The 19,506-nt window shown below is 43.6% G+C and overlaps 1 protein-coding gene across 5 annotated transcripts in view; it reads right to left on the reverse strand.

Annotated features, from left to right (window-relative positions):
* The window catches only part of RIPOR2 (RHO family interacting cell polarization regulator 2), a 193,160-nt gene that overhangs the window by 65,957 nt on the left and 107,697 nt on the right, over positions 1–19,506 (reverse strand). For all 5 annotated transcript variants that reach the window (XM_085845225.1, XM_085845220.1, XM_085845224.1 and 2 more), the window contains 3 exons: positions 19,341–19,404; positions 19,012–19,055; positions 6,510–6,635 (listed from right to left, as the gene is read on the reverse strand). In XM_085845225.1, the coding sequence (XP_085701351.1) occupies positions 6,510–6,635; positions 19,012–19,055; positions 19,341–19,404 (234 nt within the window). The remainder of the gene's footprint in view (positions 1–6,509; positions 6,636–19,011; positions 19,056–19,340; positions 19,405–19,506) is intronic.

The raw sequence follows: 19,506 nt of genomic DNA on the forward strand, positions 1-19,506 counted from the left end.
GCTATGTCAGAACTACCTCAGAAGAAAAGAACAAGATGGTAGGCTTCAAATCATGGAATGGCCAGCACAGTCTCCAGACTTAAACCCCATCGAGCTGGTTTGGGATGAACTGGACAGAAAGGTGAAAGCAAAGCAACCTACAAGTGCAACATATTTGTGGGAACTTCTGCAACAGTGTTGGGAAGAACTTTCCGAACAATATTTGATTTCAATTGTAAAAAGAATGCCACGAGTATGTTCCACTGTTATATCTGCAAAAGGTGGCTACTTTGATGAGTCAAAAACTTTGATTAAATTTTGTCAACAAAACGATTCCATTATCTCTTTTTATCTGCAATTGTTTATTTGTTCTGTGCTTTAATTTCAGAGTACATTGAAATATTAAACTGCTTAAATTTCAGTAAAAACTGGAAATATGGGGGTGTTCTAAAACTTTTGACCGGTAGTGTATAAATATATAATCTGTGCCATTCGGTCCGTCCATTCAGGGAGGGGCTGAAAATCAAATCACCACCATGTTGTTTGCTCCTTATGGCCTCTTTGTGAGGCTCGCACTTCCTTACACTCTCACGACTTTATCGTAACTCTAATTCGACATCTGATTTCATTTCTTCATGGTCGCGAAGATGGTGTAAGACTCGATTGTAAAAAAAAAAAATGGGAAGAAAATTCAAATGTTTTTTTGGACAAAAATGCATTTTAAGTGAAATTAAGGCCTGTAATATGAAGTCCATTCAGACTCCCTGACAGCTTTATGTTAACTCTAATTCACTCTCTGATTTCATTTTCTTTGTCGTCGCAAATGTGGTTCAAGTTTCATATGCAGCAAAAAGCTGGAAAAAAAATCAGACAAATATTGGTGTTTTTAGACAAAGACAACCCCCCACTGCTCTGCTTTCTGTCCCACACGTTACCTCAGGGCACCCAAGGTCCGCCAGCAACCCCCTTCTGGTGAACTACCAAAATTAAGAATCACTGCTCATCTTCACTCTTTCATTCCTCTTTTTTTCCTGCTTCCACACTTTTTTCAAAACAAACTCCCACACTCTTCCCTTCATGTCTTCAAAACAACTATTTACAAAAACCTCTTATCTTCCCCCATCCAAAACCTCGATCTTTTCTACCCCCGTTAATCCACCCCAAACCCACCTCCATCAAATTCCCTGCTTTCCTTCCTGAAAGTCCCTGTAGTGTCTATCTTGTATACCCTGTGTACCCCGCTCCATCCCTCTCTCCCTTCCCCAGATCTCCTAATATCTCTGTTCCTCACTATTTTGTGCTTTCCTCTCCCACCCCTCTTGTCTCTTGCTCCCTTTGTTGTAATATAAGTGTTAGCTCTCTCAAACGAGCCTCGATAATGTATACAAAAAAACATCTTTCCAAATCAATCAAGTCATGGCAGAAGTAAGCCACTCCACATGCTCTCCCACCCCTCACCCACTACCTCCCTCCTCTCCCCTGTGCAAGATCCTCTCCCCCTCCCCTGTGCAGTGTGCATGATGAGGGGGAGAGGAGAGAGGGTGTGGATGAGTGAGTGTGGGAGGGGAAGAGAGGGTCGGGGAAAAAATTGAAATCTTGAAGTCACATTTTGCATTATGTGGAATTATACAATACAAATTGTATTTCACATGTGCATGAACTTTTATTCACATATTATGTGAAGTAAATAAATTGTGTACATTACATAATTTCTGGATCTGATGAATTACCAGTACCAATTTTGGAAAACTCTATGTGCAGCATCTAACTCAAGATGTCCAAATGTCGTACACGTCCATGTCCATGGGTTTCCCACAGGTGCCCCCATTAATAAAGTAATTTCTGTCTGTCTGCCATTAATATAATTGGCTACACTGGCAGTAATCCCATCATATTGCACACCATTGGAATCCTTTTGGCAAATGGAGATACAAGAAAAGATTTTCAATCCTACAGGGTAGGGGCTTCAAGGTGGCACAAAGACCCCAATTCTCTCTCTCTATAAATATGTATCATCTAGCGCCACCCAGTGGTAGGCAGTATTACAAATCCTCTTCTGATATCTAAACTCTAAATTCCTTCCACACAAGGTGTGGGTACCTCTTCTAGTTTATAATGTTCACTCACAAGGAACTTCAAAGCAGGAGGAGGCCATTTGGCCCATCAAAGCCTGCACTGTTATTACCAACCTTTGGTTGTTTGTCTGCTATTATCCTTTTTAAATACTGAGCATCAAGCAAAGAAGCAGCACGTTCTGTTTTTTAAAGTGTTTTGTATGACTCGGCCGGGGCTCGAACCACTGACCTCCCAGACTTATAAACTGACGCTAGAGCATTGAGCCACTGAGGCTCGAGGAGAGAGAAACCAGGAGATATCGCAACAAATGAACTACAACTTGAAGCTATCCGAGGTTCAGCGACAATTCTTAAAAGAGCCGTGGGAGCAAAGATGCTGTGATATGCAACAATGAAGCACTTGATGATGTGGCTGGAAAATATCACAAAAATATCCTCAAACAAAAATAGAAAAGGAAGCTGTGCAGACACTTTGGGCAATAGGAATGCATTGTTCCATTTTGTGATACCAACTTATGAAGATGACAACACAAGAACATGAACGCACACACACACACAGTATCATGCTCTTTATAGAATGTCCGTTCTGCTAGAGCAGTGTCGAAGGGTTGCCATTGCAGATGGGTCCCTAGTCAGATGCAGGACACTCAATGACTTGACTGAAGGTGCAGAAATTTTTTATTTCACCACAGTGCCGGCAATAGCTTTCCCACATGGTGCACGGACACCATGGGATATTTAACGTCCACCCACGAATACGAGTAGATGGGACACAGTTTAATATCCATCTGAGAGCCAGCACACTCTAATCTCATGGGTGTGCATTCCTCTAAGGTATCCAGCCAACATGGAATACATCCACCAAATACAAAACACAAAACAAAGTGCATCCTTTTTCTTCTGTAAGCATGGATAAATGGCAGAGCACACACATTTTATGCCAAAGACCTCAAACAGGACAACCTCCTGGTTCAAATAATATTGCCAAACAATAAAACCCCCCTCCTGGTTCAACTCCCAAAATCCAAGTTTTGCACATTGGTGCATAATCAATTCCAAGAACCCTTGAGTCATTGAAGTCTTCGTGACTGGTGTTGAGAACCAAGAGAAGATTAAAAACAAAACATTTAAAAGAAAATAAAAGCAGCAATTGGAGATTGCAGACCCTTGGCAGGACTTGCTTTGTGGAATGTATTTTGTGTGGAGGTTTGCGTACTGGTGTATTACGTAACTAGAATGGGCACTCGGTAGAGCGCATACCTTCGCCGCCGCTACTTTTTTCCGGGCACATTTGAAAAACGTCATTTAAAAACGTCCATGACGTCACAACCATCAGTCCGATGGACGTCAAATTTGGTGTTAGACGTCATTGAGGGCAGTCCAACAAAATGGAATGATAAACACTGAAAAAAATCGAAAGTTTAAAAATGACGTCATCTTGTGACGTCATTTTGACGCACTTCCAATGACGTCACTACCAATCGCGGACTACCATCCTGAAAGCTCTTATTTCACAGAACATTTTAACGTTGGTTTCATGTCAATAGCTCTATTAGATCCGAAGTTATGGCTACAAGTATATTTTGACCTTGAGTGTGACCTTGACCTTGACCATAGAGTTAATTTGCAAAACCTGTTCATAAATAAGCAGATATTTTGGTACTTATCATAATGCCTGGATATGGGACAATTTCCTTTCCAAATTACATAGATATTTGAATATAAAATATCAGGACATTTTAGCCACAATTGAAAAACGTTGTTCAAACGTCAATGACGTCATAACGGTCAGTCCGAACGACGTCAAATTTGGTGTGTGACGTCCGTAAGGTAAGTCCTACAAAACGCCATGATCAAAACTGATGAGGTCGAAAATTGAAAATTTACGTCATCTTGTGACGACATTTTGACGCACTTCTGATGACGTCACGTCAAATCTGACACCACGTACCCGAAAGGTATTTCGTCATGGAACAATATGGCGTTGGTTGCATGTCGATAGCTGTCTTTCGAAGGAAGTTATGCTCAAAAGTTTGTTTTTGACCTTTTCATGACCTTGACCTTGACCTTTGACCCGATCGCTCCCAAAATCTAATCAAATCGTCCTTGGATAATCACGAATCATCCCACCAATTTTCATGCAATTCAGTTTAACACTTTCTGAGTTATGCAAATAACAAACAAACACACATATTCACAAATAAATAAATACACAGCGACCAAAACATAACCTTTCGCAGAATGCGAAGGTAATTAATAACAGGCATAACTCGAGCTGTCACTTTATAACTGCTGGCAGTGATGACCGGGTACGAAGACGTCTCGCTTTGATGCAACCCCATTTTGATCGGACACCTGACCCATGACATTTATCAAATTATTATTCAATGAATTTAGAATGGGATTAAAATAAATTCAATTCAAATCAAATGGAAGACCAAATACTGTAGGTACAGCACTGCATTGGAGTCATAAGAAGGAACCCAAACAAGCAAAAAGCGAAGATGAAGTCATCAGGATGAACCTGGGTAGGATTCAGGTTTCAGCTGCTACTCCTCGACCCTCAAACCCATCCAGGAACAGCCAAGTGAGCCTCATTCAAAAAATATATATAAAAGAACCCAGATTCAAAAAAAATGCAACAATTCTGGCTGCCTATCACCACCATGCATCCGATCAGGTTGAAATTTAAGAAATATATTCCCCATCACTACGAGATCATAATTGTGAAATTTCACGTTGAATGATGCAGCGGTTAAAGACAGAATTTTAAAAAATATTTTCCATCAATACAATATGGCTGCCAAACCATCTGACCTATCGATTAATTCGTGAGCACCCAGGTATCTCCAAGGCTTGGGGAACATGTGTGTGAAGTTTCCCCTCGATCTGTCCAGCCGTTCTGGAGAAGACTTTTCAAAGGTTTTTGGGTAAATCCAATATGGCTGCCAAACCATGTGACCTATGATGTCATATGCATGAACCTTTTGTTCCTCATGGATTAGGCGGTCACACGTGTCAAGTTTTGCCTCAATATGTTCAGCTTTTTCAGAGAGGATTTTTGAAGGTTTAACAATATATATATATATATATATATATATATATATATATATATATATATATATATATATATATATATATATATATATATATATGGCTGCCGAATCACATGACCAATGGTGTCATCAATGGTTTTTTTTTTTCTGTGGACCAATTTATCCTCAGATGACCCTCAAAATTTTTCATACTAATTGGATGTAGCATTCTACATATGCAATTATTACATTATAACGAAGGCACCAATGACATCATTAAAAAAATCACACATTCCCCATGAAGAGTACTTGCCATGCACCAAGTTTCAAGTTATTTACTTGGTGCGGTTTCAGAGATGGAGATCCAAAGTTTTTCCATTTTTCCAACATAGAAACCACATCACATGACTTATGACGTCATAATTATAATTAAAACATTGCACATGTGTTGTCGCTCCTGTGGTGAAAATTTCGTCTCAACCTGACAAGTGGTTGCAGAGGAAAACACTAAAGTTCTGTGTGAACAAACAGACAAACAAACAAAAAAAACCAGACAAACAGACTTAAATGCAATACCCTCTCCTCCGGCAAGGGTGATAAGAAACAAAAGTATCAGTAAAATCAAGAGATATCACCAAGGAAAATGATAGCTGCCCTTGAAATCCAATGTTTCTGCCAATTTCATTAATTTCCTCTTTACAAATAGCCTAATATATTTCAGATACGTCACTGAACTCTGGATATGCTGTTGTCCCTCTCTTAGCAATACGTAGTTGGAGGCTATAAATCTCAAAGAAGAGGGCACGTGTCTCCCTGGATGTATACTGTATTGGGCATTTGACACAGTCTCGCATCCTGTTCCGTTTTAATCAAGCTTATCCTTCCTGAGATATATAACCCACCAAATTTCATCTGAACTTGCAGAGATATCCATCCATCCACCCATCCCTTGGGACCATACTCTATACAGAACTGTCAAACAAAAACATTCGCAGGGTGAAGCGTTCCTGAAAAAATGCCGCGAATGTCGAATCCGCGAACGTCGGGGCATTGTTTCAATGAGAAAAAGGGGGATAGGTTCCCGGAGGTTCGTGATTCATTAGGGAAAATCTTTTTTAATCCCATGAAAAACTGTGAATACGCCCGTAAAAAAAAAAAAAACTGCCTTCGGTGGCCAAGGTAATAAAAAGAATATTGTTTAAGCAAATTTGGACAAAATAAGAGCAAAATGTTTTGTTTACATTTCCATTATTTTTACTCAGCCCTTGCTCTTCTGTTTCAGAATCATTCCGGTTTCCCCCCCCCCCCATTCTTCTTGTCAATTTGCAGCACCCACTTGCACTTGCAAAACTCTTTGACAAAATTTGATATTACTGATAAATTTCACATTTTCTGTGTGGGAAGCCATGGAGTAGTTTACCTTAATGGAGAGGAACTCTGCGATGATTGGCTGTAGCACCATGTCATCCTTTAACCAACTCTGTTGTCCATCAGCCTCAATCTTGCCTCGTAAGCGCCACCGCTGCCGCCCATAGCGTAATGACACCTATAAAACAATCCATCGCATGAGAGTAATGTATAACAAAAAAAACTCTCCATACTTGGGAAGAATATGACGTGAATGTTCTCTCCAATTCAGCATGTGACGACACAAGGATAAACAAGGATAAACAAGGAACTCGGGTGCAAGAAGAGGCCATTTGGTCAATCAAGCCTGCACTATATCACCTTTTTCTTTTCCTCCGAAGAATGGTTCATGCTCAAAATGTCAGCTTCTCCTCGCTTCCCACAGCTGTTACAATACCTCACTCACCATCCTGTTGACTTCACCCATTGCACTACATCTATACCACATTCATTCAATCTAATAGTTTATGGTTCAATCGATCTAATAGTTCCTCCTAAATGGTTGTGCAGAAATTCACCAAACTTGGTAGTTATGATCAACACATGCCAAGAAGGTTTGACGACAGTATCGTTTTTGGCCTTGCCCCCTAAGTCACCGGGGTGGGGTCAAAAGGTTAAATACCAAAAATTTGCAATTAAGGGTACATTTTAAAACATTTTTTAAATGAAACTTTGGATATGTAATCAATAATGGGGGACGCAGGAAATATGCAACGATTTTTAGGGATTTGACGCCAGGTTCATGCCAAACCGACAGACAAATAGGGGTGAGTACATAACCTCTGTCCACCTTTGGTGGTGGAGGTAACTACTCTCTGACTGAAAGACCCCTGCCTTAATACTGTCTTCCCCTCCTATTTTTTTATTCTCAAGCTATGGCCCATGGTCCTATCACTGTCTCTTCTGCACTCCTATTTTCCATACCCTTCGATATCTTAAACTTATTCTTCTCCTTCTCTTCCCTTTATCAGAGGTGAGGTCCAACAGTACCAAGCCTCCACCAACTATCTTAAACATCGAAATTGATATGCCTCATAATGGCCTCCTTTATAATGTATAAAGTCCTGTCTCCTTCAGCTGCTCCTCGTAGCTTAGTCTTGCTAGTCCTGGAATCAATCTAGTAGCCCTAATGCTGAACTCTCTCTATGGCAGGCACAGACATCACCATGATGCCATCCAGCACAGAAAATTATTCAGCAAAAGTCAACTTTTGATGATGCCAAGCGGAATAAAAGTTGTCAGTAAATTTGGATGGATGAATGAATCTCCTCGTGACATCACAGGTAGGCACATGAGGCTGCTGAGGAAGCTCATTGGCTCTCATGGGTCCACCAAAAGATACTCGACTGGCTCACTTTTCCCTGAAAGTTGTTCCTCGTTTTGCCAACCTCGGAAGGATGAACAGGCTGAGTCAATCCTCCTGGTATTATTTTGGCATGGCTGAGGCTTGAGCTTAGGAAGTTGAGATGCAAAGTCAACCACCTTAACCATTAAGCCACCACTAAACAAATCCAGACGCCAAAAACAGAATTGTAAGACATTGTTAATTAGGCTTACGAAGTTTGTTGACATTGCCCAAAGCAGCAAACAAATTAATTAACAATCGAGACAGACATCATGATAGACATGGAGATAGTCGTCGTATTATTTACATGTATGGTGATCGATATTCCAACTGTTGTGACCAAATAAAAAAATCAGGAGGAACAGCTAGCAGCGTGGCCAATAAGGAAGCAGAGCTAATGTAACGGTCTGGAGCTTTTCAAACTCACATGTGTGGGTGTGGAATAAAGTTGGGGCCAACAGTCCGGAGAGGAAGGACTTATTCTGGGGTCTGGAGCAGGTGAGCCCAATACAAGTGTCTAGCAGCTCGCTACATGCTGAACTGCCCCGAAACCACAGGGACAGACTGCTGAGCCACATGCCCAGCAGGTCACCTCTTCAGGCCCTCCCTGGCCCTTTGGGGTGCTGTCACCAAGGCATGGCCCAGCCACGTATCCCCATCGTGGTCTTACCTGTCACACCTCCTACAGCAGACTCGGAGGGACTACCTCGGATTTCCAGGAGGGACGAACCGGATAAGTGTTTTTTGGAGATGCCATCTCCTTACTATGCCTGGTGTTGGCTTAATGGTTAGGGTGGTGGACTTGGGATCCAAGGGTCCAAAGTTCAAATCCCACTAAGCTGTTGAATTAATACCAGGTGGGGTTACCTCGGCCTGTCATCCTTCCGAGGTCGGCAAAATGAGCGCCAGCATGCTGGTATACTGTGTCGGAGTGGTGACGCATCCAGGATTGTGCCCAATAGCCAAGGAGACTGCTTCGGCAGCACCAACACTCTGCACAGAGTATGGTCCCAAATGGATGGATGGATCCCCTTACTGGATGGCCATTGGCTCTCCTGGGGAGCTCGTCTGCGATTTAGCTGGTATTGCTTTTAGTCCTGCTGAGTGTTACAGTCGCCCTCACTACTGGCAAATGACCTTGAATATGTATTTCGTTAGTTATATAAATGTAACATCTCCACGTCCCATTTTTAAGGTGTGGTTTGGACCTGTATCTTCAATGAGGAGCGGTGTTCTTGTTTGAAATTGTACATCGAGTCCTGCAGTTTGTGATAATTCTGACAGCTTATATGTGCTGAATTGTGAGCTTCTTCTGTGTGCGGAACCATATTGGAGGTGTGACGACAATTGAGTACCACTGTGTACATTAAAGACATCCTGTCATCCTCGATCAAAACTTTCCCACAAAATCAATGGCACAGTTTCTTCTAAAGTGACAGCTCCAATAAATTATCCAGGAAAGTGACATGTTGAAAACGGCTCACAGGACGCAAACTATCTCAAGGAGAGGAAGTTGCTATTCTGGTCGGAAACAAGAATCATGCGACAATGGAAGGAAAAACCGAAGTGAAAAACAAGTCATTTTGTTGCTTGTTATGACACTTGCTGGCAGCAAAGAGCCTTTAAATATCGCTGTTTCAAAGCCACGCCATTACTCATCATGGAAGCAAGCAAATATTTCCACCAAGCTCGTCAGAACACACTTATATCGATTCGAAGACAGGAAGTTCCTTGAATTTGGAAGCATTTGCACAGAGGTCTTGCGTTAAATGTGTCAGGAGGTTGTGGAACACCCTGTCTGATGGAGATTTGTACCATGGTTGGAAATGTTTCACGTTTCAGCTTTCATATACTCCTGGGGTACTCACAGCACACTCATCTCTGAGCTGTCTGGTCTGGGTTCCATTTCCGACACAGACTATAAACTGTCGGATTGGTGCTTCATACAAACAAAGTATGCAGACCCTCGGCTGGACATTAAGCTGGGTGTCCCATCTGCAAATATTAGTTCATGGATATATATATATATATATATATATATATATATATATATATATATATATATATATATATATATATATATATATATATATATATATATATAATGTCCCACAGTGCCTTTCGCAAAAGCTCTTTTTATACTGGACCAAATCTCGGGGGTGGCCCTGGGACGACAAAGGTGAACGTACTCGAGCTTTTGCACATGCAGTTTTTGCCCTGGTCTCACAGACCTGCGAGATTGGTCTCACCCCAGGGTGAACCCAACCCTGCTCCAGACCATGGGTGGGATTTTTCAACCAGGGTGAAACACTTGTCCCAGGGCCAGAGGTGTAGTGTGAACAAAAAGATGGGTTGGGTTCACCCCGGGACGCTATGAGGTACAATGAGCGGTTGCGGTGAGTCTTCCATAATTAACAAACTGGATTCTGGTTTCAAAGGTCAAAGTGAAAGCACGTTCTCTGTGGCTTTGAATTCTGAAATTGTTCCCTTTTCACTTTTCATGTGCAATCTTGTAACTGAACTTGTCCGTCGCAACTAAAATATTTGCAAATGGTCGTTTTTGATTGACTTTGCACCCAAACAGCACACGGTTCAGGTCTTCGCAACCTTTAGCTTCATTCCATCAATTGCATGTGCATGCACAGTGTTCTCACCGAACGTTTAAACCTTAAAGTGTAACCTCGAACATTTTACCCCGGGGGAGCGCACCCCGGTGCGAAAGGAGTGCAGTTAGTGCCGAACAAGTTTAAAACTATCCGGAGGTGAACTCTGGGGTGAAAAATCTTTTGCGGCCCTGGAGCGGCTCTGGGACCGCTCCATGGCCACCCCGGGGTGATTTCATCCCAGGGTTCGATGCGCTCGTCGAAAAATGCCTGTAGGAAGAGTAGGTGAGTTATCAGTAGTCCGAGTAGGAAATTTTGTAATTTGCTCAGGGTGCTTGCAATTATTCACTCACTGCTAAGAAGGCACTGGTAAACCACCCGGTGCATTCCTTGCCACGAGACTTTTCGCAGCATGGATATCCAGGATAGAGTACGGGAACTCACAGTGTTGATGAGGAAACAACTCGGGTTGTTGCACAGGCTTTTTCGAGAGAGCCAAAATCATTTGATTGCAGCTTATTTGAAGCACTATGTTCACAGAAGAGTGTGGACAATTGTGAGCAATTAAATCACAGAACATTATTTTGAATGTGTCAACCGAGATTAAACATGTGAGCCCACAGAGATTGGAAAATGTTGACTTCTTGAAAATCCGTACAAACAACATCCGGAATCGGTTGCATTAAGTGGAGTCGCCACAGTTTGAATGTTAGTTTTTTGGGACGCTTGGCTTTCAGGACAATCCTGAATATTTTTTTCCTCATAAAAAGGACCTCTGTTAGTGTGTACATGCTGCTGCCTTTGGTAGCTTGTACACGTTGCTGTGTTTCAAATAGGGGAGTAACTGATGAAATCTATCTGTCTGGGTTCTTCCCAACATCTTTGTTTCTATCACATTTCTTTCCAATGATTTTTTTTTCCCACAATTCTTTATTCATGTTATTTTTTTCATCATTCTATTTATTCATTCTAATTATGACTTTTTCCTCTCTTTCATCTGTTTTACTCTCGATTCCTCTCTTTCGTTTTCTATCTCTTTCAGGAGAAGTGAATTCTTGACGAAGTTTTTTCTGCAAGGCTCACTTGGCTGTGCCTGGATGGGTTTGAGGGTTGTCGAGTCGCAACTGAAACCCGAATCCTATCCAGGTTCTTCCTGATGACTCCATATTTGCTCTTCACTTCTTTGGGTTCCTTCTTGGTATTCCGTTTCATTGTGATGGCATTTCATGAAAAGTAGGTCATGCCACATATTAAATAAATACATCTCGGACTGCAGGTTTGATTTCAGTCTTCCACTGGAACAAGGACATAAAAATAAAAGTATAGGTCAGATATTGCTAACTCTTCTCTTGTTGCAGGTGGTGATGAAGAACAACTGTTGGTGTTTCCTCGAAGACAAACTGGGGCATTGGGAGGGTCATCGTCTGATTTAATCAGCTGCAGGTGTTGAAGAGAGCAAAAGCGTCATGATCAACATATCTCACAATTTTCACCAAAGAAATCCACTCTGTTCTCTTTCAAACTAGCAGGTTGTTCTCCATAATAATATTGCATTGTGTCTTCACTCTGGTAAAATTATATACTCTACCGGTCAAAAGTTTTAGAACACCCCCATTTTTCCAGTTTTCACTGAAATTTAAGCAGTTCAAGTCCAGTGAATAACCTGAAATGGGACAAAGCAAAGCAGTAAAATGCCTGAGGTTTAAAAAAAAAGTTTAGGCTACCAAAAACTGAAACATAATGTAAATTTCAGAGTTGCTAAAAAAGGCCCTTTACAGGGAACAAGTAATGGGAAAGCAACTGCAGCTGTTCTGCAGCAATGGAAGTAAATTATGCCTTGAAAGTTGATGCAAACAATTCCGATAGGTGTCCCAACTTTTGTTGATTAGTTACAAACCCCCTGTCTGTATAAAAGCAGTGTTGGAACAGACTGTGTTGCAAAACCCTCTGAAGCATTATTTGGACAATATTACATTGCAGGAAGTAGTATATTGCTGTCATAATGGCGAGAAAAAGACAACTAACAATGGAAGACAGACAGACCATTATAACCCTTAAAACTGTGTTTCCTTCAGAGAAATTGGAAAATAAGCCAAGGTGTCAGTGAGTACAGTTTCCTACACCATCAAAAGGCACTTGGAAACTGGAGGAAACTCTGACAGGAAGAGGTCTGGCAGACCCAAAACCACAACACAATCAGAAGAGAAGTTTCTGAGAGTCAACAGCTTGCGTGGTAGGCAGCTCACAGAACAGCAGCTTCAAGCACAGCTTAACACTGGTCGAAGTAAGGAAGTCTCAGTTTCAACTGTGAAGCGAAGACTTCGAGCTGCAGGTTTGACAGGTCGAGTGGCATTAAGAAAGCCATTGCTAAGATGGCAAAATAAGAAAAAGAAGCTTGCCTGGGCCATGAAGCACCGCCAGTGGACTACTGAAAACTGGAAGAAGGTCTCATGGACCGATTAATCAAAATTTGGAATCTTCGGTTCATCACGCAGGGTTGTTGTACGCCATTGAGTCGGCGAAAGGATGGTTCCTCAGTGTGTGACACCAACTGTCAAACATGGAGGAGGGAGCGTGATGATCTGGGGCTCTTTTGCTGGATCCAGACTCGGCGACTTGCACAGAGTGACTGGTACCCTGAACCAAAAGAGCTATCACAGCATTTTGCAGCGCCATGCAATACCCTTTGATCTATGCCTAATTGGTCGGGGGTTCATTCTACAGCAAGATAATGACCCAAAACATACCTCCAGGCTATGTCAGAACTACCTTAGAAGAAAAGCACAAGACGGTAGGCTTCAAATCACAGAATGGCCAGCACAGTCTCCAGACTTAAACCCCTCCGAGCTGCTTTGGGATGAACTGGACAGATGGATGAAAGCAAAGCAACCAACAAGTGCAACACATTTGTGGGAACTTCTGCAACAGTGTTGGGAAGAACTTCGCGAACAATATTTGATTTCCATTGCAGAAAGAATTCCACGAGTATGTTCGGCTATTTAATTACATCTGCAAAAAGTGGCGACTTTGATGAGGCAAAAACTTAGATTTAATTTTGTTCAAGAAAACAATTTCATGATTTTGTTTTTATCTGCAATTCTTTATTTGTCCTATGCTTTAATTTCAGAGTACATTGAAATATTAAACTACTTAAATTTCAGTATAAACTGGAAAAATAGGGGTGTTCTAAAACTTTTGACCATCGTGTATAGACAGTATATACACATATATATATATATATATATATATATATATATATATATATATATATATATATTCTTCTTCTTCTTTCGGCTGCTGCCGTTAGGGGTCGCCACAGCGGATCATCCGTCTCCATTTCGCTCTATCCTCCACATCTTCCAATTTCACTCCATCCACCCACATGTCCGCCCTCACTGCATCCATGAACCTCTTCTTTGGCCTTCCTCTTCTCCTCCTACCTGGCGGCTCCATCTTCAGCATCCTTCTCCCGATATACTCCACTTCCCTCCAGTGCACATGTCCAAACCATCTCAATCTCACCTCTCTCACTTTGTCTCCAAACTGTCCTACCTGCGCTGTCCCTCTAATATACCCATTCCTTATTCTGTCCATCCTCGTCACTCCCAACGAGAATCGCAGCATCTTCAACTCTGCCACCTCCAGCTCCACTTCCTGTCTTTTTGTTAGCGCCACCGCCTCCAAACCATACAACATAGCTGGTCTCACTACCGTCTTATATACTTTCCCCTTAACTCTTGCAGCTACCCTTCTGTCACAAATCACTCCTGCAACTCTTCTCCACTCACTCCATCCTGCCTGCACTCACTTTTTCACTTCTCTCCCACACTCTCCATAACTTTGGACAGTTGATCCCAAGTATTTAAACCCATCCACCTTCCCCACCTCAACTCCTTGCAACTGCACCATACCACCACCCTCCCTCTCATTTACGCACATGTACTCCATCTTACTCCGACTAACTATCATTCCCCTTCTCTCCAGTGCGTACCTCCACCTCTCGAGGCTCGCCTCAGCCTGCTCCCTACTCTCTACAGATCATGATGTCATCGCGAACATCATAGTCCATGGAGACTCCAGTCTGATCTCGTCAGTCAACCTGTCCATCACCATTGCAAACAGGAAAGGGCTCAGAGTCGATCCTTGGTGCAATCCCACTTTTACCTTAAACCGGTCCGTCATTCCTACCGCACACCTCACCGCTGTCACACAGTCCTCAAACATATCCTGCACCATCCTCACATACTTCTCTACCACTCCCGACTTCCTCATACAATACCACAACTCCTCTCTTGGCACCCTATCATAAGTTTTCTCTAAATCCACAAACACACAATGTAACTCCTTCTGGCCTTCCCTATACTTCTCCATCAATATTCTCAAAGCAAACATCACATCAGTGGTGCTCTTTCCTGGCATAAACCCATATTGCTGCTCACAGATCGTCACCTCTCCTCTCAACCTAGCTTCCACTACTCTTTCCCACAACTTCATGGTGTGGCTTAACAACTTTATCCCTCTGTAATTACAACAGCTCTGCACATCACCCTTATTCTTGAAAATCGGAACCAGTACATTTAATCTCCACTCCTCCGGCATCCTCTCACTTCTCACTTTCCAAGATTTTATTAAACCACCTGGTTAAAAACTCCACTACCATCTCTACGAAACACTTCCATGCCTCCACTGGTATACCATCTGGGCCAACCGCCTTTCCACTCTTCATCCTCTTCATAGCAGTCCTCACTTCATCCTTACTGATTCACCACACTTCCTGATTCACTATCTCCACCTCTTCCAACCTTCTCTCTCTCTCTCATTTTCTTCATTCATCAGCTCCTCAAAGTACTCCATCCACCTTCTCAACACACTCTCCTCGCTCGTCAGCACATTCCCATTTGCGTCCTTTATCACCCGAACCTGCAGCACATCCTTCCCAGCTCGGTCCCTCTATCTTGCCAATAGGTATAAATCCTTTTGCCCTTCTTTTGTATCCAACTTCTCATACAGCTCGCCATATGCCTTTTCCTTAGCCTTTGCCACCTCTCTCTTTGCCTTTCGCCGCCACTCATTGTACTCCTGTCTACTTTCTTCATCTCTCTGGCTATCCCACTTCTTTTTCGCCAACCCCTTCTGCCTTATATTTTCCTGTACTTCTTCGTTCCACCACCAAGTCTCCTTATCTTCCTTCCTCTGTCCAGATGTCACACCAAGTACCTTCCTAGCTATCTCCCTCACCACTTCTGCTGTAGTTGCCCAATCATCCCACCCCTCTTTACCACCATCCAACACCTGTCTCACCTCCTCCCTAAATTCCACGCAACAGTCTTCCTCCTTCAGCTTCCACCATCTGGTCCTTGGTTCAGCCCTCACTTTCTTCCTCAACCTCACCTCCAAAATCATCCTACAGACCACCAATCGATGCTGTCGAGCTACACTCTCCCCTGCCACCACCTTACAGTCTCTAATCTCTTTCAGGTTGCATCTCCTGCTTAATATGTAGTCCACCTGTGTGCACTAGTGTTATGGTTGTGGAAATTCGCATTACACCATAAAGAGTCCTCAGGTGAGATATCTCTGTAAGTTCATGTGTAGTTAGCCCAAACCCGTTGTATAGAGGGAATATGTGTGATTCATCCAGGCTGCGACGATTTAAGTTTGCCATTTTTTCTTTCTCTATTGTTATTTTCAACCATGAATCCCCCAACAACTCAAACACCACCACCTTCGCCTCTTTACCTCCACAACTCCATCCCGCAAACATCGCTTCACCACCATTCTCAAACGACACCCGCCAACAACTCAAACACCACCACCTTCGCCTCTTTACCTCCACAACTCCATCCCGCAAACATCGCTTCACCACCATTCTCAAACGACGCCCACCAACAACCAAACTCCCACCACCTCCGCCTTTCAACCACACATCGTGCCATGGGCTGTGTATGCGTTCCTTTCGCTTCGAAAAGCGGATCAGGAATGCTTCACACCCCCTTCTCATCCATCCAATGACCGAGCATCGGGTAGTGTAGCCCCGCCTTCGAACCCGCTGTGAATGCGTTCCTTTCGCCCCGAAAAGCGGATCAGGAATGCTTCACGCCCCCTTTTTGCCCGACCAATGGCTGAACAGAGAGTGGCGTGGCCCCGCCTCCAATCGCGTTTTGATCCGAATATTTGCATATAGGCTCCTCCTGAGGCCTATAAAGATGCGAGCGCAAGGCGACTCGCGAAGAGTTGCAGGGGAGTTGGAGGGGAGTTGAGTTCGGAGTTAAGTCCAGTTGAGAGGAGAGGAGTCGAGTGGAGTTGCAGGGGAGTTTGAGAGGAGTCGAGTGGAGTTGCAGGGGAGTTTGAGAGGAGTTGGAGAGGAGTTGCAGGGAAGTTGGAGGGAGTTGGAGTTCGTGCGGTTTGGTTGCAGGCGGCTGGTCGAGTCAAGGGAAGACGGCGGTCGGCAACGAGGTTGCGGTGTGGGGGTCACTCGTCTTGTCGCGGGGTCCAAGCCAGCCAGCCATTCCCCTCTCCTTGAGCATCAGCAATTTTCCCCCACCCCCATCCGTGCTGAGATAGTGCCGGGGGGGGGCATTCCTCCCCCACCGTAAATGTGGTGCCAACAAAACTGCTCGCACGGAGCATGCCGGAGAGGACTCGCCGACCACGCCAGGGGCACGGAGTCGGGGCGCAGCTGCGCGAACACTGCGGCTTGCCCGCCATCGCGTCACGAGGACGCGGGTAAGACCTTCCCGGTCTCGTGGACCTGGCCGATCCTCCAGGATCCACGTACATTTGGTCTACGGACCTGTCTGCCTCCTTGCCTATGAGGGTGGCTTTCTTTCTTTTGGGTTGAATGCATGCTGTGGCACCGTGTCCAATAAGTAGAACTGCTTAAGTGTCTGTGCCGGTACATTGCCCTTTTATTCGGTGTAACTCTTTCTATTGCATTTGCTTTTGTTGCATGACTGTATGGCTGTATATACGTGCTTGTCTGTGTGTGTAAATAAAGTGCATTGTGTAAACTGTTTTCCCGTTTCGCTTCGTCTTTTCCTTGTATTGAATCTCCATCTTGCATCACGTAAGGGATTAATAGTGGGTTTAAAACGCCCGATAATTAATCGGAACCATCGAGGCTGACGATAACTCCGCTCGGTTATCCCTGTAATACGGCACAAACTACTTAAGCGGTTCGTGTCCGGAGTCGGCCTGTGGCGTGGTACGATCGTCTGGTCGACCACTCGCGCAGGTACTTAGGTAGGTCGAATTTGGTGAGCAACCCTATCCTGCGTGGGTGGGCAATTGGCACGATTGTGGTGAGGTTAAACCCCACCCGTGATTGGCTCCGGGCGGTAGTTTCCCGGAGGGTCACGACTGAATTGTCCGTTCCGGTGGGCTACGCGGCCGCTTTTGGCTACACACGGTCGATCGCACGCTGGCGGGCGCGAATTCGCAACAATATGTAGTCCACCTGTGTGGACTTTCCTCCATTCTTGTACGTCACCCTGTGTTCCTCCTTCTTCTTGAAATACGTATTTACCACTGTCTTTTCCATTCTTTTGCAAAATCTACCACCATTTGCCCTTCCACATTTCTCTTGTTGAGACCGTACCTCCCCATCACCTCCTCATCCTCTTTATTCCCTTCCCCAACATGCCCATTGAAATCGGCTCCAATCACCACTCTTTCATCCTTGGATACACTCTCCACCACTTCATCTAACTCACTCCAGAAATCTTCTTTATATTCCATCTCACACCCCATATGTGGGGCATATGCACTGATGACATTCATCATCACCCCTTCAATTTCCAACTTCACACTCATCACTCGGTCCGACACTCTCCTCACCTCCAATACCCTCTTGACATAATCCTCCTTCAGGATTACCCCGACACCATTTTTCCTCCCATCCACACCATGGTAGAACAGTTTGAAACCACCTCCAATGCTCCTAGCCTTACTCCCCATCCACTTGGTCTCTTGTACACACAGTATGTCCACCTTTCCTCTCTCCATCATATCAGCAAATTCTCACCCTTTGCCAGTCATAGTCCCAACATTCAGAGTTCCAACTCTCACCTCCACACTTCTACCCTTCCCCCTCTCCCACTGCCTCTGGACCCGCCTTCCCCGTCTCCTTCTCCTCCTTCGTCCAGCAGTAGCACAATTTCCACAGGTACCCTGCTGACCAACGGCACCGGTGGTGGTGGTGGTTGGTAACCCGGGCCTCCACCGATCCGGTATGGAAATCCGTTTTATTGTCCGCATAATGATTTGGCATAGGTTTTTACGCCGGATGCCCTTCCTGACGCAACCCTGGTCGCCTCATATGACACACAGGGATATGGTACACCTATTCTAACCGGGGCATACACCAGGCCCAGTACACTGGTACATATATATATATATATATATATATATATATATATATATATATATATATATATATATATATATATATATACATATTCACTTTGGGAGGAAGGAGTTGATAAGTCAGAGGTATCAAAGTTGGCGTTCATACACAACTACAGATGAGTGTAATTTGAATAAGCATATTTTGTCAAAATGTTGCTCACCTCATAATGGTCACCAGGACAGAGCCGTGCAAACCCCACCAGTCCTTGGGAGAACATATGGGAATCAGAGAGAAAAAAATTGTTTTTTACTGCATGGCATTACAAGCATGTGAGCATGGAGGAAAACGCAATACATTTTTGTTCGTAATAAGGCGACAATTGCAACAGATGATTCATCACGTAATATGTGAAGCTCTTCGCCTATGAAATAATGACACTGGTGAGTTTCTTTCTTTTAAAGCAACAGACCACAATTAGACTCATAATAGTTCCATGCTCAGCAGAACATCCACTCATCCTGCCATACGTGCAATGAGCAGAGCAGGTACCTTTCATCTTCACGTGGAACTCTCCCAGGTAGTTTTCAAACTCGTTTTCAATTGAGCACATTCTCTGTGAGCAAAAAAAAAAATCGATCTCCATCGGTTTGACAAGGCAGATGCAAATCCCAAACGTTTTGTAGTGGACTATTCCTGGTATTTTCATGAGACTGTT

Source organism: Eptatretus burgeri, chromosome 11, assembly GCF_056783735.1.
Source record: "Eptatretus burgeri isolate ZD-2024b chromosome 11, Ebu_testis_v1, whole genome shotgun sequence".
NCBI lineage: Eukaryota > Metazoa > Chordata > Myxini > Myxiniformes > Myxinidae > Eptatretus > Eptatretus burgeri.